Source organism: Aptenodytes patagonicus, chromosome 1 (assembly GCF_965638725.1).
Source record: "Aptenodytes patagonicus chromosome 1, bAptPat1.pri.cur, whole genome shotgun sequence".
Classification (NCBI taxonomy): Eukaryota; Metazoa; Chordata; class Aves; order Sphenisciformes; family Spheniscidae; genus Aptenodytes; species Aptenodytes patagonicus.
Window position 1 is genome coordinate 167209811 of NC_134949.1, and position 24252 is coordinate 167234062.

Below are 24252 nucleotides of genomic sequence, written 5' to 3' on the forward strand. Positions count from 1 at the left end.
AGTCAGTTCTATTGGCAAGTCTGAAGAAATGAATGATTCTTCATCAAGCCAAGTATTTGTAAGGATAACCTCTCTCTTCTGAGAGATTTGTTTGAATAAAATTTTAAAAAGTTTTTCTGTCTCAACTGGAGGTATTCAGCAATAGCCTCAGGCTTCTAACTTTGGTGTGCTGTGGGGGTTTGGTGTGGGGGTTTTTTGCTGGGTTTGGGTTTTGATTTTTTTCAAAAACATTGGCTTTTTGCATATTTTTGGATACCAATCAGGATTGCTCTAAGGGTTAGATGCTGAAGACTTCAAATATGCATAGTGCAATGCTTGAAGGGCAAATATAGCATTGCCAAAGATTTCCAGCAAAGGGCAGATGAGACATCTGTAGAGCTCTGGGGACCAAGAGGGGAAAGTGAGAATTGACTCTTGGTTCAGGTAAACCAGTGTGGTTCCACAGAAGCCCATGCAGCCTAACCCTCGAGTACCTACCCACTCCCTCTGAGTCTGTATTGAGCTTGCTCAAGCTGTAGGTCGCAGTGAGTGACGTTAGTCTGTGTTGCACAGCTCTGTCTGGGCTCACGCTGTCTGTCTCTTGCCTCCAGCCAAGCTGCTTTGGCTACCCCTTGAGCATCTTCTTCATCATCATCAATGAGTTCTGCGAGCGGTTTTCCTACTATGGCATGCGAGGTACGTCCCGTGTCCTTGTGCCTACCATTACTTACCCAGCCCTGACTTTGGTTTGTAACCCGTTGTCTTGTTTTTCCTACAGCGGTGCTCATTTTGTATTTCAAATATTTCCTGCAATGGGATGACAACTTGTCTACAGCCATCTACCACACGTTCGTTGCTCTGTGCTACTTGACACCGATCCTTGGAGCGCTCATTGCGGACTCTTGGCTGGGAAAGTTTAAGTGAGTCCTTCCTCAGAAAATCAAAAATCATGGCAGCTCACCTAAGATCAGTGGTACCGAAACCATTTCCTAAAGCAGCAGCTCAGAACAGCTTCAGAGCTGGTGTTGGCTACTCCAGGGTCGTTTGTGTTTTGTTTTGTTTTTTTTCTCCAAAGCTTGAGGTTTTAGTTGATTTAGCTCAGACCTGAAACTGCACTACAAGTTAACAATTGTTACAGTCCTGATAATCAGTTAAGGGTAGTAGCTTGCTTTCCAAGCATGCTGCATGTTTTTTCTCTCATCTGGACAAAATGTAAGCTAAACTAAGGAAAGTATTCACCAAGCTCTGAAAAGAAAGAGATACTGGAGGTTATAATTACATTGGATTGAATCTTTATGCGTTGCAGGTGGCCAATGAAATAGTGAAATACCGTGTTATCTGGTATTAACTGAGGCTTAGAATATATTCTAAAATATTCTTTGATTTCAGTATTGACTTGACAGCTCAGTGGGAGGTTTTACTGAGTTGCAACTCGTTCTTGAAAGGATGAATTCTGGGTTTTTACCTGTGTGCTAGTTGCTCAGAAAAGCACTGCTGAATGAAGTGCTTTGAAATGTAACCAAATTATTTCCGACAGCCTGACCTCGCTCTCCTTTACCGATGTCGTGATTCTAAAGTGTTTACTTTGCCAGAAAAAAGCACAATAAAGATTTTATGGGGGTTATGAGTCAGAAATGTTAGCTGACTTGTCAAAGGTCTCCCCGAGGTTGGAGATGAAGCTGGCTGTGATGTTGGTCGGCTGCAGGCTGCACCATCTTCTTCCGCTGTGTTGACAGTCTCTGGGAGACCAGGGCTGCAATCACTGTCAGGTGTCTCTGCGGAGCTGGCCTGATCATATAAGCCATTGCAAGTAGCTTGATATCTCGCAGACTTCAGCCTGAATATATGTGCACTCACTTGTTCAGATGGTATGATTTTTTTTTTATTTTTTTAAAAACTATTTTGGCTTTTACCTGTTTTACCAGATGAAGCTTTGCAGAGCTTGCATCGCTTCTCCTCTGGTACTTGTGTATACCGGTGCCACAGCTGCAAGCCCCTGGCCACCAGTCCCTTAACAGGAGTTCGATGGGATGGCTCAGGGCTTAAAACTGGAACTTTAAGCTTGACAAGAAAAAACGTGCTTTTGGAAAAAAACTAAATTTGCTGGGTTCAATGTATAGATGCCCTAAAATACAGCAAGGTGCCATGAGGAAGGCTTAAACAATAATTCATTAAAAAATGTATGATGACAAGAGGAAGAGGAGGTTACCCAAGCACTGTTAAGCACTCTTACAGGAGATACTCAGACCTTACACAGTCCATGTACTTTGTGCAATGTCTGCCGAGGAGCATGCTGGGACCTGCTCACATATTGTTAGACATAAAGTTCTTGGGGAAAACAGTACAGAAATCACAATTATTTTCTTAATTGGGTACCATCTATGCAGTGCCAATTATGTAAATGTTGTCTTCACAGCACGCTGATGCACCTCACAAATAAAAACCAGAAGTTTCTTTCCTGGTCAGGTCAGGTTTAACTTCCATTGGAAACTTTCTCCCAAGTTGTTAAGCAACTAAAGTAACTATATGGAAGTGCTATTTAAAAAAAAAAAAGTTCTGTTTTATCTAATAAATAGCAGATTCACTGTTGCCTTACTTTGCATAGCTTTTTACCCAGCTACAGGGAAGAGCATTTTGAAATCAAGCTGTTCTCACTTTAGAACAAGGATTTTCTGATCAATGGTGTGAGTGATGCTTCCTCTGCCCCTCTTATATCAGGGTGCTCCAAGCTTGCTGTGAGGCTCTCTTGCTTTCCTCAAACAGATTCAGATTGTCCTAGGTCCCTGAGCCTCGCCCTTTGAGTTTGGGGACTGCTTCTTCTGCGAACTAAAGTTTTAAATAATTTCACATCATTGCATCCTATTTCTCCTGCTTTTCCTCCAAACCAGAGACCTGGGTCTATGCCTATTGAATGGAGCTCCAACCAAGGAAGCAAGTGAACGTGGGTTAAATTAGTCATGTACTGAAGTTCCAACAAAGTTAAAATGGAGTATGTTCTTCCACACAGGAAAGAGGAATGGACCCTAAAGGCATGGGGGGGGCCTTGGTGATTTTGTAGTATTACCTTCCTAGGCACCTCATGGCAGAGGAAAGTCAGGCTGAAAGTCTGTGGTCTGTACTCTTCAGTGCTGGTCTCACTCCACTCTGAGTTTAAAGATGTTGGCATTTAAAATAGTTTGTTTTTTTTTTTTTCTCCTTGCAGCTAAAAATTTAAAGAACATAGAGTATTTAAACAATATTAAAATCAGTGCCAATTGCATACTTCAGTGTTGTAGAGTAGTCCATTTGAACTTCACCATATATGAAATGTGATAATGGCATTCTCGAGTTGGTTATCGTCCATAACTTGTTGCATCTGTTAATTATGCTTCTTTACTAAGCATCTTTGAAATGAGCAGAAGTCTGCATTATCTGTGCGTGTATGTATATGTGCGTAATTGTGTTAACATATCTAAAAATTTCTCCTCTCTCTATAACAGGACCATTTTTACCCTGTCTATTGTCTATACGATTGGGCAGGCAGTCATGTCTGTGAGCTCCATAAATGACCTGACGGATCACAACTGGGATGGCTCTCCCGATAATGTATCAGTGCATGTGTGAGTTGCCTTGTACATGGGTCTTTTCCAGGTTGATGAAGGGTGGGACAACTTATGCCTTAAATTTATGCTACTTGAATTTCAACTGTCTTGCAATCAGTCTCTTATGTATGCTTTAAGCAAGGAAGCGAAGTGATTTATTTTTTTCCTTTTTCTCTTTTCTACTTTGTTCCAGTGCTCTGTCCATGACCGGCTTGATCCTCATTGCACTTGGTACTGGTGGGATCAAACCTTGTGTGTCAGCGTTTGGTGGAGATCAGTTTGAAGATGATCAGGTAACAATGTCTTTCAGATTTTAAATCATACAAATACTCTTACTAATGTTTGACTACTGTAATACTCTAATAATATACATATTTAGACATGTGCGTTATTGTAGTATTTCTTGAATAGCTGAAGAAAGAGCTAGATAACGATTTGTCTTGAACTGTGCAAACAGAGCTGCTGATGGTTCGATCTAGGCTGACCAACATGGTTGTGGCTAAGCCTTTCTAAACATCTTTTTGTTTTTACTGTAGGAAAAACAAAGAACTAGATTCTTCTCCATCTTTTATTTGTCCATTAACGCTGGAAGTCTCCTATCTACTATAATCACCCCAATTCTCAGAGGTAAGGCCACACATTTGTTTATAAAATAGTTAAACATCAGTAAAGCGTGAGCGTTGGATTGCAGTCCAGTTAGGTTTAAATGAACAGCCTCTTCTTTGACACCTTGTGGACTTGTCTGGCAAATAGTCTTCAAGTCTTCGTGTATGTCATCCAACTTCTCACAGGTAAGGTACTGTCAAAAACAAGCCAGTCTGAGATCTGAATTGAGTTTAGGATCAGAAGTACTAGATCTGAAGAGACATGCTGAAGCCACCAACTTGTATGCCTAACACATGTTTTATTCCATGGAGGTACAAATGTGGCACCTCTTCCAATGCCTCTAAAACCATCACACAAGAAAGCGGTACTGTTTGGTGGGAAGGGAAGGGGAGAGAGAGCCCTCTACTCTGGAAGTGGAGACTGTTCTAAAGTGTGCCCCTACAAAGTACAGAAGCACCTATGCACACATGAACACATTTATCCATGTGACAAAGTAAATCGTGTTTTTCATATCGTTAAAGGAGAAAGTTATTTTCTCTTCTGCTTATAACGAATAGCGTGATCCTAAACAAAAAGCAAACAATTCGCTGATCCATATGCATATGGATTTTTATGGCAAGCTTACACAGATGGTGCTGTACAGAAGTGCTTGGCAGGAGTTTGAGGAAGGCTGGTTTTTCTCAAAAGAAAGAAAACAGCATGAGAGTTCTGGAATAACCCTAAAGCACTAGGCTGAAATTCTGGTGTTTGGGTTTCTTGACTGGAACAGACTGTGTTAGAAGCATTTTAGATGTTTGCTTAATGCAAATTCTAGCCTTTCCCAAAATGGAAGGAGATGTGCATAAGACACAACATGCAGTTTACTTCCATGCTGATACAGGGTGAAAACTACCTTGGAAAAACTGACAAATTCAGCTGAGGAAAGTGATACCATTACTTCCTGTAAAGGTTTAGCTAAAAGGTTAATAAAACTAAATCAAGACATTAATGAGCTGCAAGCTAACATTTGTTCAAATCAAATCTTCTAATTCTCCTTTTAAAAGAGGTATGGTGAAAAAGTTAATTTTGTATTGTTTTTTACTCTTCCCTGTTAGTAACTACATCTACGCTTTGAGCATCACTTCAGGATGTGTGCATGAAGTTTATAAAGTCACTGACTACTGCTGGGGGTGGGGGGAGTTTTTTTGAGAACTTTTTGAACAAGCTATACTTGTTATGTTATTTACATCTTTGTTTATGAACTTGTCACAAAACTTCTGTAATCTAGTTCCTTTCTCACAAAGAACGTGCATCTGAGCATTCTAGCAGGATTCTTCTCTCCTCGGTGTAAAACTAAATATAAATCTCGTATGAGGGAAGGTTGAGAGAGCTGGGACTGTTCAGCCTGGAGAAGAGAAGGCTCAGGGGGATCTCATCAAGGTATATAAATACCTGAAGGGAGGGTGCAAAGAGAAAGGAGCCAGGCTCTGCTCAGTGTTGCCCAGTGGCAGGACCAGAGGCAATGGGCACAAACTGAAACACAGGAGGTTCCCTCTGAACATCAGGAAACACTTTGTCACTGTGAGGGTGACTGAGCACGGGCACAGGTTGCCCAGGGAGGTTGTGGAGTCTCCATCCTTCGAGATACTCAACAGCTGCCTGGACATGGTCCTGGGCAACCGGTTCCAGGTGGACCTGCTTGAGCAGGGGGTTGGACCAGATGACCCCCAGAGGTTCCTTCCAACCTCAACCATTCTGTGATTTCTGTGATACATAATTCCTCTTTTCAATAATGAAAATCATCCACTCTGTCAGTAATGTCAGCAGACATTTTTTTTTTTTTTCTTTCCCCTTGAATCAACAATTAATGCAAAGAACAGAAATCCTTTGTAAAATACTGGCAGTGCTGACTGGGACTTTTGTCTAATGTTACTTTGCTCTCCAGCTCAAGAGTGTGGCATTCATAGCAAACAGCGATGTTACCCACTAGCTTTTGGAGTTCCTGCTGCCCTCATGGCTGTCGCCTTGGGTAAGTGGAACTGTTTCCACCTTGCTGCTTCAGTTCCAGACATGATTAGATGATAATGATCTCAGAATAATGAGAAAGTGGTAGAAATCTCCAGGTATCAACTTCTACTGATACCAGATTGTTTCTGCAATTTTTTACTTGAACTTTTTTTTTTTGGGGGGGGGATTAACCCAAAGCACTCACGTTTACAAAAGAGACTAATTGACAAGGAGAGACTGGTAGTGGGGAGAGGCACAAATATACCATCAAATTCTGTTCATTATGCCACTTACTGTCTATATTGCTTGGACTACTGGGGTGTATAAATAAGATCTTTTGAATGTAGTGTGAGAACTCTGAGAAAATGTGGTTTTTGGAAACTGTCCATAGTCCAGGATAGCAAACTGTATAAGGTAATTGTCCCTGCACTGGAGAAATGCCATACTGGTGTGTCAGTATGTCTCAAACACCTGCATTTTTACTAGCTGCGCTATGGGTCACTCCCCAAGCTTTTCTGCTGCAGCACAAAGACCAAGAAAGTAGGGGTGTCAGCATGTACCACAGAATCCCTTGTGGTGCTGGTCCCTTATGGTCCTGATTGGGAACCCCCCCAGGGTGGGCCTCCAGCTACCCGTGGCCCCATCTTACCCGTGCACCCAACCCAGGGCAGACGGTGGCTGCAGAGGTTTGCCCGTGTCTTGCCCTGCACATGGGAGGGTGAGGCCAGGGAATGTGCCTGGGCGTGGGAGCTGAGGACACCTCGGCGAGTCCTGCAGTTCAGGCAGAGCCTCACGTGTCCCTGCATGACATGAGCTGCAGCGTCCTGGGCTCCTGAAAAGGACCCCGTAAAGCTGTCTTAATCTGGTACAGCAAGGCCAGAGGCAAGGTCCTAAGTGGTCCTTGTTTTGACCATCCCTCAACTAAGCTGATGTCCCACTGAGGACTTACCTTAAGTGTTTCTAGATTTAGTCCTTTGTCTTAAATAGAAGCAATCTGCTGGTATTAATTTGATTTCTTTTACTGTATGATAACATGCCAATAGGCACGTTCATTGCTCCTTAGGAGGCTTATTCCCACCCTGATGTAACTCCTTGACTGTTACAGTTTCCATACCAAATTATTTGCCACTATTTTCAACTAATCCTGAGCTGCTTTTCGTTTCTCTTTGTGTATTGTAGTTGTGTTCATAATTGGAAGCAGAATGTACAAGAAAGTTCAACCTCAAGGAAATATAATGACTCAAGTTTCCAAATGCATTGGAGTAAGTAATATCTGTATTCCCAAAAATCCTGGCAGCAATTTTTAAAACTGTTCAGTAAACTTGCCTACATCAGAAATCTGTCATAATATGAGGATGACAACTGAAGATTTTTTACTTTTTTCCGTACAGAAGGCTTCTTACTGACACTTCCAGATTTACAGACTGCCTTTTTATTTACCTATATCTTGGTTTACATGTGTATTTATACACAAAGGAAACAAAGTAAGATGTCAGTGATGCGTAAAAGCTTATCCCAACTTCTGGGAATCATTCCTTCCTCATTTGTGCACCTTTATGCAGCCCTGTAGGAAGAGACAAACATGCCTTGACCTGAGTCAAGAGCAGAGCTACTAGTGTATCTTATCAGCAAAACCTTATTGCTTATTAAAAGAATGTTATTTACAATGCAGAGGTATATTGATCCCTACTGTATTAGGGAGGTCAGGGGCGTTACATGCCAGTGCAAGCCTGCAAGGAAGGGAGCTAAATCTGCATGAATAGCACTGCACATCACAACTTTGCAGTGTCTCAACTTTGAGATCAGGGGATTTTTTTTCATTTATGGGCTTCTTCATTCTCCATGCAGATCTGCCAGCTTGTAAGCACCGTCAAAACCAAATCTCTGTAGGTGACTTTGGCCACCGCTTAGCGTGCTGCCCCTAAGGCCCAGCTCAGCCTTGCATGTTATTCCATGCAGAAAGTCTTAGGAGTCCTTCAGGACTATATTTGTGTATATTCAAGTGTCAAGGTATGAGGAATACCTACAAGATGCAGCTTCTCATAGTGAAATGTACTCTTACAGCCATTCAGCTCTGAAAACCCGTGCATATGACATTCTTCTATTTATTGTTGTACATACCTAAGTCTGAAGTAGGCAGGTCTTCAAGTTCCTAAGAGCAACCCACACTGAGAGATACTACTCTGAGCTGTTTGGTTCACCTAATCCCAGGTGCACACTCCACTGGATATGCAGTATGAGGCCTTAAATGCAAAACTCCTTTAGATGCCTAGAGCAGTTAACAGAAGTAAGTCACCTTTAGCACCCTCTAAACGCTAGGAGTGTCATCTTTAATGACAAAACAGCTTATAGCATTTATAAATATTTGTAACACCATTGAACAAAATTCTCTCTCTCCTCAGTTTGCCATCAAAAACAGGTTTCGGCATCGCAGCAAGGAGTTCCCCAAGAGAGAGCACTGGCTAGACTGGGCGAGTGAGAAGTATGACGTGAGTACTGCGTGAGCACTCCTGTGCCGTGACATCCCTTGACCCTCAGCTTCTCTTCTGTCTGCTCTGATCCATTACCTCAAGCGCTGGGCAAATAGTTTTGGGCCTCTCGATCATTTAGAAGCTAATGGCCTGGCCAAACCTCAGTGCTCCCCTGGGATTGCAGGTTACCACCCCAACTCCTGTGGGTGAAAGCACAGCTGTGTGAGTCGATGCTCTGTGTGATCATAGGCTGCCCGGGGAAATTTGAGGGAGGTGAAGAAAAGACCTCTTGTCCCTTGTTGAACAAATACAAGCACCTGTTAGTTAGTAAAATAGCAAGCATTATCCCCATCAACTTTTCGTTTCTCTCAGTAAACCAGCTTCAGAACCAACTTGAAACAAAAATATGCTGGTTTAATGACTGCAGAAGGGGAATATGGGCATGCTGTTGACTGTCACGGCTAATGCCCAGGGCCATGACACTTGTCTTGGGATCAAACTGCAGAATTATGCTTAGGAACTTCAGCTTAAGTAGATAAACACAGCATCCCCCCAGCCTCAGTACAAGCTCCTTCCCATGACTCTCAATACCGTGTTTCCCATAATCCCCAGCCTTGCCTCCTGTCTACCCTGCCCTGTTGTCGACAGCAGCACAAACCTTAGCCTGTCCCCTTTATTTTCCTATTGCCTACGTGCATTTTTCATGCGTGAAATGCATTCCTCAGTCACCCGTCGTTCAAATGCCTCCTTCCTAGAAACATAAAGCAGGACTAAGTGCTACATCTCATGCCGCCATCAGTATACCTGCCAAGAGACGCAGGTTTCTCCGATATCAATGTCACCCTTATCTGGCAGCCCTTCCCAAACCTTGACAGGCACAGGCACAAGGCAGACCTTGTGCTTTTTAACAGAAACCAGCAGAAGTACCCACAAGATACAAAGTTCAGGACGTGCGTAAACATCACATGATGTGCCTTTACCTGTTGCTGTGCTACAAATAGCAGGCTGCAACTGTCCTTTTTTTTTTTGTGACTAATTCCTCTTGTGTAATTCTCGTTTGTTGCAGAAACGACTGATTGCTCAGACTAAGATGGTGTTGAAGGTGCTTTTCCTCTACATACCTCTCCCCATGTTCTGGGCACTTTTTGACCAGCAGGTAAAGTAGAAATTGTTTGTCTTAACAATTAGGGCTGTACCACGTTGCTCTATGTACTCTGAGGTCACCAGATGTGAAAGGTGCCTGTATGAGGGTGGAAACTAATTCTTTGCACGTTTTTTAATCTGGTTCTAATGCAAAGCGGTAGTTATTGAGTCATGTTAGTACGGGATGTTCTGCAGCCATGGAAAACTTGGACTACCTAGACATGCCCAGGAACTGATTCAGTCACTGCGGCCTTTCCAAATCTTGTACCAGCCAGGACTCAGAGGATGAAACAGTAATTTAAAGCTTTCTTAGTTCTAATGCTTCGTCCACTCTCAGCTGGGAGATGCAATGTAGACTCCTAGTGTAAATGCTCTGGAGAGTTGGGGATTAAATGAGCTGGTGACAGCTGTCTTAATCACTCAAACTTCTTATAAATACATCACACCTTCAAGCAGAGGTATAAGCCTATAATTCCCATTCCCTTGGTGGACTGAGTGCTCAGGACTCATGAAAGCAGGCTTTCAGAGTTAAGTGTTGAAGTATGAATTTAGGAGGGTATCTGAGAGAATCAAGGGCTGAAAGCTTTATCCAAGGCAGAGTGTAGGAAGTTTGGTCCAGATTGCCTGGATCGTGCTGCTTTAGTCTGGTACCAGTGAGCTGTAACTATCAGTGAGACCTGTTACAAACAGGCAACCTTGCTGTGAAATTCAGAACTAAATACTCATTACTTGAATAATAACTATCGCACCTCACAGAGGTACGTTGTGGGTGGTTAAAGGCTCTTGCCACAGATGCAGCGATGCATGTTCCTGTCTCGCCCTGGGCTCGGGCTGAAAGTCAGCCCTGCTTGACCCAGCTCTAGGCAGGTTTTCTGGGCAGAGGGCTCAAGGCGGGTCCAGCCCTGGCTTGGCCGCTCACTGCTGGGCTGTGCGAAGGAAGGATGGACATGTCAGTGGTGTGGGGCGCTGGGGCGCAGGTAGATGGCACAGAGGCGCTCGGCTGGCTTCTGTGCACAGCACACAGCAGTGCTCTGCACAGGATGTCCCTGCCATCCCTCCGGCTAATCTCTGCGTCTAAGTTATTTTCCACTCTATTTCATGAAACTAGTAAATAAAGTGAAATGGGCCATGAGGATCACTTTGTTCAAATGTTTACTTTGCAGAGTAAGAATACTCCTGTAGCAAGCTAGCTTTATTTTTTTTATTATATTGCATGTCTTTCCCAACACTTTACACATGAAAGCAATTCAAGATGAACTTTGGAAGATTGGTTTAATGTGGCATTTAACTTTCTCTTCTTCTGTTAAGGGGTCAAGATGGACACTGCAAGCTACAACAATGGATGGGAATTTTGTAGGTTACTTTTTTATTGCTTTTTTTCTTAATTAACACTTACTTTTTAGATCAGTTTTTTTTGTTGTCATAATGTTAAAACCTATTTATCTTTTCTTCACCAGGGAGCAATTCAGATTCAGCCGGACCAAATGCAGGTATAGTAATCTTCTGTCTGCCAATTCTAAGTACTTCCCAAAGATTATTGTCCTGGTTTCGGCAGGGATAGAGTTAATTTCCTTCCTAGTAGCTGGTACAGTGCTGTGTTTTGGATTTAGCATGAGAACAAAGTTGATAACGCACCGATGTTTTAGTTGTTGCTAAGTAGTGCTTACACTAGCCAAGGACTCTTCAGCTTCCCATGCTCTACCCACTGAGAAGGCTGCAGGTGCACAAGAAGCTGGGAGGGGGCACAGCCAAACCGGCCAAAGGGACATTCCATACCGTGTGACGTCATGCTCAGTACATAAACTGGGGAAAGCTGGCCGGGGGGGCCGCTGCTCGGGGACTGGCTGGGCATCGGTCAGCAGGTGGTGAGCAATTGTACTGTGCATCACTTGCTTTGTGTATTATTATTATTATTATATTATCATTTTTTTCAATTATTAAACTGGTTTTATCTCAACCCATGAGTTTTTCTCACTTGTGCTCTTCCAATTCTCCCCCCCATCCCACTGGGTGGGGGGGGAGTGAGCGAGCGGCTGGGTGGTGCTTAGTTGCCAACTGAGGTTAAACCACGACAATTATTTATATATATATTTTTTTAATTGCCCTTCATTAAAAAAAGGACTTTGAAAAATACTTAATCTTTTTCCCTTCTTATGTTCATTTTCAACAGACTGTGAATCCAATCCTGATTATTCTAATGGTCCCAGTTGTAGACGCTTTGGTTTATCCTTTAATCAAGAAATGCAAGATCAATTTTACGTAAGTTGATGTACTTACCTGACTTCAAAAGAGGCTCATTTTAGTGGTTTCTTTAAACTGCTCTTCCAGCCCGAAAGTAGCAAGAGCAAGCATTCAGCTAAGGACAAAATAGTAGTGTATTTAAAATGGGGTTAATAATTAAAAAAAAAAAAGAAAATTAAAAAACATGTAGGACTCTGCAAGTGGTATGTATAGGTACCACAGACTAGAGGAAGAGAATCTAATAGTAAAGTAACAATATTTTCCAGTTAAGGGCAAAATCTTTTGACTGCAGGAGATATGCTGTTTACTGGTTTCCACTTTCCCTGTCTACCCACTCTCCCTCCCAAAGTGTAAGAAGTAGAAATACAACATACATCCTTAGCATGTGTCATGTTTTGGGCTTAAAGCTACCTGAGACAAGATATGTTTCCTCTTCGGTCCCAGCAAGGAGTCTGGCTCACTGGATACTTCTAGGTGTGGTTTCAGAGGGCATTGCACATTATTTCTAACTTTGGTAATGAAGTGGTAAGCACTTGCAAGTTGGAGGGGCAGAAGAGAATATAGTCCTTAAATAAATTCTTATAGGGCTAAGATGCAATGCTGGTTTTCCATCTAGTTATGAAAAATTTGGGGGGGGGTGTGTGCTGCAAACACTGTCGTTCATTTGTGGACACTCTACATCTGACAAACGATACCATAAATAAAATATCTACCTTAAATTTACCCTTACAGATTACCTGAATGTCAGTCACTGTCTCCCAATTCAACATATTTCCCTGACTTTTTTTGTTCAATATTATTTTGATTTAAACCTCGCAACATAGACACAAGTAGTTACCCTTTTTTAAAAGGCGTAACTTCTTGTCTCTTCGTTGTTTTAAAGCTAACAACCGTACTGGATTGTTTTTTTTTCTTCTTGTAGATCAAACTTTTCCAGGTCAAATACAGAAACCTAATAATTATGTTCAGTCAATGTTTGAGCCCAGCAGATGCGGAGTAGCAGGTTATTAAGATGCTCCAGGAAAGACATATTTCCCGATAGTGTAACTATGAATTGAGGCACCCAGTTTAGCAAACACTTTCTGTAACAACGTCAGCCCTTCAGATGGTGATAATGTGCTAGTTGTGACTGTTTGAGTTTCCCACTGTGGAAAGAAAACAACCAACAGCTGAAGCTTTGAATTAATATTTGTCTAAAACTCACATGTGTGTTGTTGCTGTACTAGGCCTCTGAGGAAGATCACTGTTGGTATGTTCCTTGCATCTTTGGCTTTTGTTGCTGCTGCCCTTGTGCAAGTGCAAATAGATGTAAGTACAGCCACAAGCAAGTATTTACTATTAATATTTAGTTTTTAATACAGAACAGAGTATGTTTAAGGGCAAAATGAGCCAAGACTTCTAAATCTGGAACCAAGCATATGAGCACAGAAGGGAGGGAAAAATTTAAAGTATATTGCAGTAGTGTGATTAGCATAATTAACTAGCTATGAACACCATCCTGCAAAACATCTCAGCTGCCATTAACGTAAATCACGCATTAAAGGCAACCTCAGGTCTTTAAACTGAGACTAAAAGCTGAAAACCAGAGATTTGTTTGGCCTACCAGGGAGCTGCTTTTTATCTCCAATCTCTTCTGATATTTAGACCGGAGGTGAAGTGTGGCAGTCTGGGAAGCATCATCACAGCATGAGCAAAGACGATACCTGTTTAAGGCAGGATTCAACACACCTAACTTTCCTTGCCCCAAAGGGAGGTGTCATGCCTGAACCAGATGTAGGTTTCCCCTGTAGCTGAGGAGTTGGCAACACCTCTGGGAGGTGGTCCAGTCCATCCCAAGATCTGAATAGCTGTCCAGAGGTGCCTGCCTGTCTTCATGCACTATCAAGGTGAGGCCCTCAACTCTTAAATACCTTTAGTTAGGAATGAGGAATTCCCTCCTTAATGTCTGGATCTGGCAGCAAAGCAAGCTTTATGTTCAACTCTGCCTCTTGAAGTTAAAAGTAAAGGGTCTGGCCTTCAGCTGGTATAGACACGTCCAGGCTGTCTCCCTGAATGCTCTGTTCAGAAGGCCAGAGCTGTGCACAGACACACCTACTGGCCTTGGGCAGAAGCTTCATCAAAGCTGGTAACTTCCCAGACTGTTGCACAAGCATCTCCTGCAGAAAGGGTAAAGATGGACCTGTTTTTGTTGTGTGATGTACCTAAAGAGATTGAAGTGGACAAAAGTATGGGAAGGGAGATAAGGTTGAGGTAGAACTGAAATAAAAACAATTCTTGCAGCTCTTGATGCTCTGCAAGAACAGAAGTTAGTTACCGTTAGATCTGGTGGGAACTGGAGTCTCCAGAAGTTCAGTTTCTCTGGGCTAACACACCAGGCAGTGCCCATACATGCTTCTGCCCAGTTCAGCAGCACCAGTGCTGGGGGGAAAATGAGTCAGAACATGGTACAAAGAAACTCAGGAACCCAGGCTGCCACAGGATGTGGGAAAAGCCCATTCCCTGAACTGCAGAGTGGCCTTGGTAGTGGCGGCATGCTGCAGGACGTGATCAAAGAACCACCACATCTGGCAGTGGAGGTATTGTTGTGGATGAGAGACTTCTTTCCCGAGGGACCAGTAAGGCAGCTGTAGTAACAAAAAAACCCGTTACTAAAGTTGCATCCCTCTGACAATCACAGATCATAAAGCAAATGCTGATCTTCATCATGAGATAATTAAGATCACAGTAACTATAGTACTTTTTCCATGTGATTTAGGATAAGCACTGATTTTACTTTTTTCTGTCCTACAGAAAACTCTTCCAGTTTTCCCTGCAGCTGGGCAATCCCAAATCAAAGTAATAAATCTAGGTACTGATAATGCAACAGTTTGGTTTGAACCTCAAATTCAGAGTGTGAATGTAACATCTATGGAGTCTGTAAGTAAGGGGAGATGGGGAATAGCAAGTTAAAAAAAAAATCTAATGGAGTAAGTCAAAGTGGTTCTTGACTAATTGTTCAAAAATTATTCTTCTCTCGTTTTTTTTCTCTATTAATTTTAAAGATTTTTTTTTTGTATTGTGGAATTAATTGTTACTGAAAACACAGTGAATGAAGAAATGGTAACTATTTCAATATTCTAAGTAGTACTAGTTTGCTTTTGCAAGATTTTTTTTAAAGAAACTTAATAGTGATTTTTGAACTAATTGAAAATTTCACTCTTGCTAAAAAGGTGCAATTTCTTAACAGCAAGAACACCCCTTCCTTCAATAAAAGTCCATTCAGCTGTAGTAAGTCACTGCTCTTACTGTGATCACTTAATTGAGCAGGGAGCTTTTTCTGTGGCTACATCACATATATCAAGCTTCAGAGTTTGCTGTCAAAGAACCTTTTCAGATTCTATTACAGCACAACCTTGATAGCCCTATTGACAGAAAAATGTGGTAGAGCTGATGGACATTCTTAATAATGGATGTTAGGAAGTGTGTTCTCTGATAGCCTGCCGTCCTGTTTCCATATAGGAGGAGAAACCCTATTCCATCCTCCTCCAAATTTGCCTCACATGGAAACTGAGATGTGAGGAGAAGATAAGGGCATCCAAATTGTATGCTGATGTGGAATTGATATAACCATGATGCACACCTGAAAATGAAGGGTGTAAAATGCTCCACTCCCTACTATAGACATCTTATAATCCAGATGTTTTGGATTATAAAATGCTTTTTATAATCCTATAAAACAAAAGGGCTATTTTAGTACTATATTACCATGTTTGTTAATGTTTTAAGTATTTTATGCTGATGAAACATATTTAGAATATTTAAAACGTGTCCTGGTAATAGTCACTCCTGTTATGTTGAAACCATAAAGACACAGCTTGTATTTGCATCTCTTACAGGGTGTTGCCATTTGGAAAATGCTGTATCTTACGCTAGTGCTGTCTTTGTAACTAAACAGAGTTTTATTTGGTGGTGGTGGTAAGCCTGATCTATCTGGAGCAAGAAATACACAGGAAAATATAACATCTATTCCATAATGCTTGTGGGAAGCTCACGTTACTTTGAAGCTTGTGTAATGAAAGAAATTATTAAGAAATGATGATCAAATGAAATTAGAGCTTGATGTAGAAAACGTAACAAAAATGAAAGTTAGGAGATGCTCACGATCTCTGGCACTCCAGAAGTAACAGCCCTGTAAACTGCTGACCCCCTGAGTCCATAACACTCCCTCAAAGGTGTAGACAAACATGCAGTTGCATGGAAATTCATAGCAATTCATTTGTCTTTGTAGACGGCCTACATGACATTTGAGACTTCTCAGTTGCTATCACTTAAAGTAACCTCTGGAAATAAAATTACGAGTCAACTTATCAAGTTGTCAGAGGGAAACCGTTATACTCTTGGAGTTAAAAATAATGCCACAGATATCGTTGCTGAATTGGTAAGTCTGCTTAATTCCCAAAATATACATTAACGTCTTGGCAACTACCTGTGTGGAGTGTGTGAAGCTGAGAGGATGAGTTCTAGGTAGCTTTTCCTTTGCCTTGTTTTCTGTCTCTCCCTCTCTCCACTTTATCAGTGAGACTAGTGAGCTGTAGAGAGCAGGGCAGGGTGTTGTTTAAAAAACAAAAGTAAAAAATGACCAACTTAGTATTTAACTTGACAATTACCCTTTCACCAAGACTTAAATGTGTAGTCATACAGCATTTTCTAGTAGACGTGTATCTTGGTAGGATCCTCAAAGGAAAGGTCTGGAGTCTTGCTCTGAAGCCTCTGTTAATTCTCAGTGCTACCTAATAGTGCACATTTAAGCTGTTCACTGATGCCAACGAAATATCTTGATAATGGTCTCTTCCACCAGCTGTTTGACAATGTCACGTCAAAACCAGAAGAAGGAAATAACCTCATCAGGTAGAGTTTGTTTTGCTCCTAAATTTTGGCAGTAGTGTGACTTCAATCTACCTCTTGAATGGACTCTTCTTGCTTAACTGTAGGAAATCTCTGCTTGCTGGACAGCTCTCTCGATGTTCAGGGGGTGTAGGAACTTCTGAGACATGATTCATCTAAGCTATCTTGCATATCTACTTTGGGTATAATTTAGCTAAAATTGGAAGTGCATGTTTCGCTTCATTGTCTAGACTTTTCGTAGACAACCAGCACAGATTGCATGGCTACACCTCCTTTTTAATCTTGGGTAAGAAGTGTCCTACCACTTCTCTGGTTTTCTTCTGCATCTTCCATTGCAGATGTACTTGTTACTGGCTGTAGTAAAGGCTTGCTTTTGACATTCTCCTAAGCAGGCAGTGGGCCGATGTGGGTCTAGCTTGCTTTTTGCATTAGCTATGTTTTAAGAGATTTAGAGTTTTCAGAAATGTTAACTGATAAAAATGAAAGGGGAAGACTTGATACTTGTTGTGCTGCCAGTATATAATTAGAAGTAAAACCCGTATTCTTTGACTTATGCGTATTTTGTTTAGTATTTCATCATTCTTGCATTTTAAAGGTTCATAAACAATTTGCCCGACACTATCAACATCACTATGGGTGACACTTCTTTTGGAACACTGGCATCTCTTTCTGCCAGTAATTACAACCTTTTTCCAGGAGGAAGGTAAGCGTTTTCCTTTACCTAAATCTAACCACTTAAAGAAAGACATACTTGTCCTTGGGAAAAGGACATAGAACTCTTTTATTTTACATAATACACCTAATTGTCTATACCTATGGTCAGAACTGCGTCTTTTCTTTTTCAGAGAAGATAAGATTACAGCTATTATAAATTCAATGCCTTGTTCAGTTACTTCAAAAGCACTTGGATTTGGCAGTGCCTATACAATTGTAATTAACAAGGTGAGTTGCCAGTGCTGTTGGATAGACAAGACAGAATTACTTTTCATGTCAATATTTTCTTTACGTAAAAAAAACTTGTAGAATTATCCCTCTTGCCCTTAATTGTACATATGATAGAATTATTGTATGTTAAACAGAACATAAAACCATTGTTAACTATAAAAATAACGATGGTATGATAATGATATAATGCAAGAATTCATGTTCATCACTAATGGCCTTAAATCTTTAGCCCTATTAGACACTAAGTATTTGCATGGAGTCTGCTGTAAAATAACTACTACTTTATAACTAGGTATGCAGCGCTTCACATACAATATTTCTTACCCAAAACTTTGTGTATATATGATTATACAGATGATACAGAACTGCTTAGAGTGTCTTTAGTGTACAGACTCTTTATCACTGTTCCTAATGTGCTATTTTAATTTCTAGTGTTCTGGAGCAATTCTTGATGTAACATATTCTGAAGATATCCCACCCAACACAGTCCATATGGCTTGGCAGATCCCTCAGTATTTTATTCTTACATGTGCAGAAGTAGTCTTCTCTGTCACTGGGCTGGAGTTTTCATACTCACAGGTAGGTTTTGGTCTTCAGAGCTCATATTGTGTTAAGAATCCTGGTACAAATGAAGATCTTCTGTGACTTATTGGTTTTAAGCGGTGGTTCCATATTGCTGCTTTGTTTGACCAATGATGTCCTCCAGAGCTTCCTAGTAGGACTATAGGCTGGTGCAAGTTGGCCTTGTTTCACTAGCATTCAGTGTTTTCCATGAAGCTATGCTGAATTATATCATTTGAAGACGACCGCCAGTCCTCAAATCTCCTTCTCACATGTGACTTTCCATTGAAAATAAGTGGAACTGTACTGCTGCTGTAAAACCAAACTGGGGAGCCCTCAAATATAAAATGAACAAGTACTGACACCTTATCTCCACACCAGTTTCCTCCATACAGTCTTCAGCAGCAGTTTAATTATATGCTCTTAATTCCTTTGTTTTCCAACTCCAGTTTGTATTATTAGCTGTGTGTATTTCTTCCCTTAACTCTGAGTCTATAAACTACAGTGATGGGAACATTTTAAGATGTGGCTTGATAGACTATGGTGCGCTCAATTTCTTCATTTAATGTGTACCATGTGCGACTGAGTCAGATGTAAAATGTGTCTGTTAGTTACTCAGTGTGTACAAAGTAAAAGGTGTTATAGTCAGTACTAGTAATCTCTTGTTCCTCAAAGCCTTCCCCAGGCCTGTTTTAGTTCTCTAGCAATTTTGACTTAAAAAAAAAACCAACAACAACAAACAAACAAACCAACCAAGAAATCCCCCTCCTCCCCCCCCAGAGAACCAGCATTTGTTATAATGTAAAGAGTGCAGTAAACATCAGAAAATAAGTGATAGCAGTGTTTGACTAAAACTTAAGTGCCTTTACTTCTATAGGCCCCATCTAATATGAAGGCAGTGCTGCAGGCAGGATGGCTGCTAACGGTGGCTGTTGGTAACATAATTGTCCTTATTGTGGCTGGAGCATCCAAACTCAGTGAGCAGGTAAGCACACAAGCAATTGGCATGCTTTTATATTACACTGAGAAAGCGGCTCTAATATGGGGGGAGTCGTGGCTCATAAACCTCACCACAACTTTTGAACATCAGCATTATGGTGGATTTGCGTTTATAATTGGAATGTAGGAGGTTAGTGTTAGCTACAAGAGTGTACCAGTCAGTTGTAGAACTAGTGCTTGACTGAATCTCATTACAGTATATAAGTAATAGAGTTATGAATCTTTATAAGCTATCTGGATTAACACTAGTGTTAAAGGCTGTGACAACAGGGTGGTAACTTGTCTTCTGGAGCCACTTCTAAAGTTTCTGTTGGTCTTCTTCCCCAGCACTTTCCCAATGCGTGTACTCATGTACATACACAAATTAAACTTTAAACAACTCTAGCAAATACTACTTCAACGAAGGTTTCTACCTCTTATCTGTTGTTTGCCATTCTGAACTCTTGCTCCATCAGGCTCCTTTCCTTGCAAGCAGCAGTTTCTAGCATGTCTACAATAAATTGCTTTTCATGGTGTGGAAATGCTGTGAACTTCTGGGCTGAAATTCTAGACTAATGGGATTAAAACCTACCAAAATTCTGTCCACTGTTAATGAACCTTCACCTGCATACCTCAGCCTTGCCATGTCCCTTCTGGCTCCATTGGTTTCAAACCTCATTCCTTGGGGCATGAAAGCTGTGGTTCTCCTGGTGAAGAGCACTTGGACAAGACTTTATCAGACTACTTGTGGCACTCCCTAATAAATCAAAAAGGACATCAGAGAGGGGAGAGCCTGTCTTTGAAATGGGTCTGGTGGTCCTGGTTTCAGCTAAATTAACCAGAAAGAGCATGAAACAGAGCTGTTAAGGCTTTTCAGGTGGAGACAGCACTTTGAAACCAAAGTTCCTGGTCATGTTCTCTGCCCAGATCTGTCATCAGTAGAAACTTTACTGCTGACCTAAGTGGAAGCAGGATCACTGCCAGCCTGGTTAAAAATGAGATTACCTGACCAAAAGAGGGGGCTGAGTTTCCTTTTCAGGCTTTCGCTCCCTTCCCATGCCTCCAGGAAGAGGATATTGTAGAACTTTCCAGCTTTCATAGAACTTTTGCCTCTTCATTGAAGACAGAACTACTGAAAGGGCCTCAATTCTGAGTTGCTTTAATATGTATTATATACATCTAATACTTAGTCCTTTAAGTCATATGGTACTTGTTATATGTGCTCAGTTTCACATTCTGAATTAACTTCATTCCTTGCAAATGGTAAAAAGGTGTAATATCTTTGAGGAATGAATATTGATGGATAAAATATACTCTTTTTTTTTTACAGTGGGCAGAGTATGTGCTGTTTGCTGCCTTGCTGTTGGCAGTTTGCATCATTTTTGCTATCATGGCTTATTTTTATACCTATATTGATCCAAATGAGATCGAAGCCCAACTTGATGAGGAAGAAAAACAAGTCAAAAAGGATCAAGACGTCTATGAAAAGCAAGCTGAAGCTGACTCTCAGATGTAAAAGGTGTATTCAAGGAGTGTTTGTAAATTATGGTGTCCCGTTACCCTGATTCCTCTTACTGCAGGGATAGTTATCAGTAACACCTCTGGATAGTATGTCCAATGGGAGAGGTTAAGAAAAACTGTTTTAACTTAAAATGCAGCCTCTCTTGGGAAGCAAGAGGAAAAGATTAGTCTCTCTTGTACTGAACATGGTATCCTGAAGAAACTCCGGCAGAATTTGCACTCTTAATGTACCTCAACCTTAAATATTTAGCATTAAAATATTGAAATTGCACTCAGCACTATTAGACCCTGTGAAAAAATGTATTTTTATACTGCATTTCAATTTTATATCATGAAAGAAATAAGTATTGCCAAGAAATGGTAATCAAAGCCAAGCTGTCTGCATGACCCGTCTAGCCACACTGTTACTTGAAAGCAGCAGGTCACATGTGCCTTAAATTCTTTTGTACTTCCTTATGGATAATGGGAGCAAAGCTCTGGCATTGCTCAGATTAAAATGCTGTCCGTGCTCCACATGACAGTAATATGGACATCCACTGTAATATAATGCTTTATGTGCCTGTTTATTACCCATTTAACTCCTGTTATGTTTTTAATTAAATGTATTAATGAGGTGTCCACTCAGGTAAACAGACAATGGCAAATGACACTTGGAATAAGCAACAACAATAAAACTTTTGTTGTAACAAAATAATGGAAGTGATGTAAGAGTATGACTTAGTTGCATGTTAACAAAACTTGATACCACCTCTCTGCTGCTTCTTGGGCCCCTCACTACAAGAAGGACGTCGAGGTGCTGGAGCGTGTCCAGAGAAGGGCAACGAGGCTGGTGAGGGGTCTGGAGAACAAGTCTTATGAGGAGCAGCTGAGGGAACTGGGGTTGTTTAGCCTGGAGAAAAGGAGGCTGAGGGGAGACCTCATCGCTCTCTACAACTACCTGAAAGGAGGTTGTAGCGAGGTGGGTGTCGGTCTCTTCTCCCAAGTAACTAGCGATAGGACGAGAGGAAATGGCCTCAAGTTGCGCCAGGGGAGGTTTAGATTGGACGTGAGGAAAAATGTCTTTACTGAAAGAGTGGTCCAACATTGGAAGAGGCTGCCCAGGGAAGTGGTTGAGTCCCCATCCCTGGAAGTATTTAAAAGACGTGTAGATGAGGCGCTTAGGGACATGGTTTAGTGGGCATGGTGGTGTTGGGTGGACGGTTGGACTCGATGATCTTAGAGGTCTTTTCCAACCTCAATGATTCTATGATTCTTACGTGCTCCACCACTTGAAGCTAATGGACCAGTGTCAGTCTTCTCTATCTTAACATACCTGTAACACCCATCAAGGTTATAGTAGGGAAGACTAAAGTTTGCTGCTTAACAGGATTCTGCAGCCCTGTGGACCATGTTATGGAGTGCCAGTGGTCTATGTATTGTTTGGGGAATTCCTGTATTTAGATCCACATCCTACACTTTCTCCAGCAGCTGGCTTGGACTCCCTGGCCCATCCAGTAGCCTGGCCAGACTTACAGCTGCTTTGATACCTGGCTTCTGCTACTCTTATCCTGCTTTACAGCAAGTCCAGCTTGTATGTGCAAGTGATCGCACAGACATACATAATCAATGTGCATGTTGCCAGCACTGCAGATGCATGGGCCCCTGTGACCCCTGCTTCCCACTTCAGTTGCTGGCACTTAGACCTCCATGTATGCACGTGCACAGAGAAGAGAGTCCTTCACCCATGTGAACAGTTAGAAATGGAGTTTGATAAGGCAAATCCAAGGTGCTCTTCACCTTCATCCCAGTTAATACTGTACCCCATAGGCAGGAACCCCTATTGGTCTCTAAGGTCATCCAGGGAGAGCTTTTCCCATGGATTCAAGATGCTGGGAGTCCCCCCCAGCCCATGGGGCTGAGGGTTTCCTGGGACAGCCCTGGGAGGAGCTGGCTCCCTGCCATCCTCTGAGGAACTAAGGGGGTTTGTACCAGTTTTACTTGTGGTAGACTAGCCAGCCTTTCCTTTGCCATGCAAGTTAATCAAAATAAATTGCCTCTTAACTGTATCCTTACAAGATAGCTCCTTCTGTCTGCTATTTTGCCCATACCAGGTGAAATATTTATTTAGCATTTTAATATGTCTTTGTTTTTTTCTTTTGATATGCAGGTTGTGTCTATTTTTTATATCATAAGCTATTGGACGTTTGCACTTTAGCAAACCCACTAACTTGTCTACCACATGGATGGATGGATGTATTTTATGGGTAGAAAGCCACTAATGCTGTAAAATTAGATGGGAAAGCTTTCTGGCGAGGAGAGAAGAAGCTCCCCCATCTCTTCAGCCCTGTAAGGTAGTATGGAGGCAATCATATGTGATGAGATTTTATCTCATTTTCAACAGGGATTGAAGTAATTAAAGTTAAAATACCCATGTGTCTTCTCATCCAAAATTTGATGTGAAAAAAATCAGGGAACCTTGTATAGACACCTGGGCAGCTCTTGTCAGTATTGCTGTGACTGTGTCTAGAAGCCGTGTGCAGGGAATTGGTCTTCAGGCTGGAATCGAGTGTTTTCAGTCCCTTAGTTTTGAGGATTAAAGAGGTAAGGTTAGCCTCAAAATCTGACAGCGTTTCATTTTGCATGCTGCTATCTAGCCTACCAGACTGCTGAGAAGGTCTTTTGCATATCTTTTTCTGTTACAGAGAAGATACCTTGAAATCAATCTAATTAACAGTTCATCATTCTAACTTCAGTTCTTATTTAAAACAAACAAAAACATTAAAAAAAAAAAAGCAAGAGTGGTGAATTATGAAAGCCTGTTCTAGCAATCAAGTCTGCACTCGTGTCTGGCCAGGTAGATACGGGAATGTGTATGCCCGTATGCTTACTAATATTACAAATATACTATACGGCTTCCATGTTTTTCCTACTGCTAATGACACTTGACCAGGGCACTTAGAACTGTTCCAAGTCAGATTCTGTGAACTACGTGAATCCAGCCCCTGCCATTTGCTGTTCTTGAAAATGGGCCTACAAGCAGCACAATCCTTTCAAAGGCTTCTCTATACTTTTTGGCAAACGTCTATGCAAAGTTGTTGGGTTTTTTAATTCCTGGAATTAAATTCCTGGAAGCAATTGCAAGCCACCTCTATATACTGCTACTCTACAAATTTCTTATACATTTTTTCATTCGTGCCTTGACACAGTGCTTTAGCGTAATACCACTGACCATCTTGCAGAGTTTAGAATATTGATAATAAAATAACTGGATCATGCCTTAGAGAGTGAAAGAGAGACAAAATTATCAAAGGGGAAGTAGCAACTCCTGAAATCATCCTACTCCACCAGGAGGTGGTTCAGGACAATCGAAGATGCCC

The 24252-nt window shown here is 41.4% G+C and overlaps 1 protein-coding gene across 2 annotated transcripts; it reads left to right on the plus strand.

The window, feature by feature from the left end:
* The first annotated feature begins 613 nt into the window (after window positions 1-613).
* On the plus strand, window positions 614-21592 carry SLC15A1 (solute carrier family 15 member 1). 2 transcript variants are annotated; one of them, XM_076332277.1, is made up of 21 exons: window positions 614-675; window positions 758-899; window positions 3459-3578; window positions 3754-3853; window positions 4097-4187; window positions 6091-6174; window positions 7332-7414; window positions 8555-8641; window positions 9690-9779; window positions 11075-11119; window positions 11224-11256; window positions 11937-12025; window positions 13234-13315; window positions 14798-14923; window positions 16275-16424; window positions 16845-16894; window positions 17487-17594; window positions 17737-17833; window positions 18269-18415; window positions 19275-19382; window positions 20706-21592. In XM_076332277.1, the coding sequence occupies exons 1-21, from the start codon at window positions 669-671 to the stop codon at window positions 20889-20891; spliced, it is 2025 nt and encodes a 674-aa protein (XP_076188392.1). In that variant the 5' UTR covers window positions 614-668; the 3' UTR covers window positions 20892-21592. The 2 variants fall into 2 exon arrangements, with proteins under 2 accessions (XP_076188392.1, XP_076196872.1); XM_076340757.1 differs by lacking the exon at window positions 6091-6174.
* The last annotated feature ends 2660 nt before the right edge of the window (window positions 21593-24252 follow it).

Excerpts from the sequence above, each read along its gene's own strand:
- SLC15A1 (XM_076332277.1), top strand. Across the intron at positions 7,415-8,554 it reads AAGTTTCCAAATGCATTGGA|TTTGCCATCAAAAACAGGTT; the intron begins GTAAGTAATATC and ends CTCTCTCCTCAG. Across the intron at positions 17,834-18,268 it reads ATACAATTGTAATTAACAAG|TGTTCTGGAGCAATTCTTGA; the intron begins GTGAGTTGCCAG and ends TTTAATTTCTAG.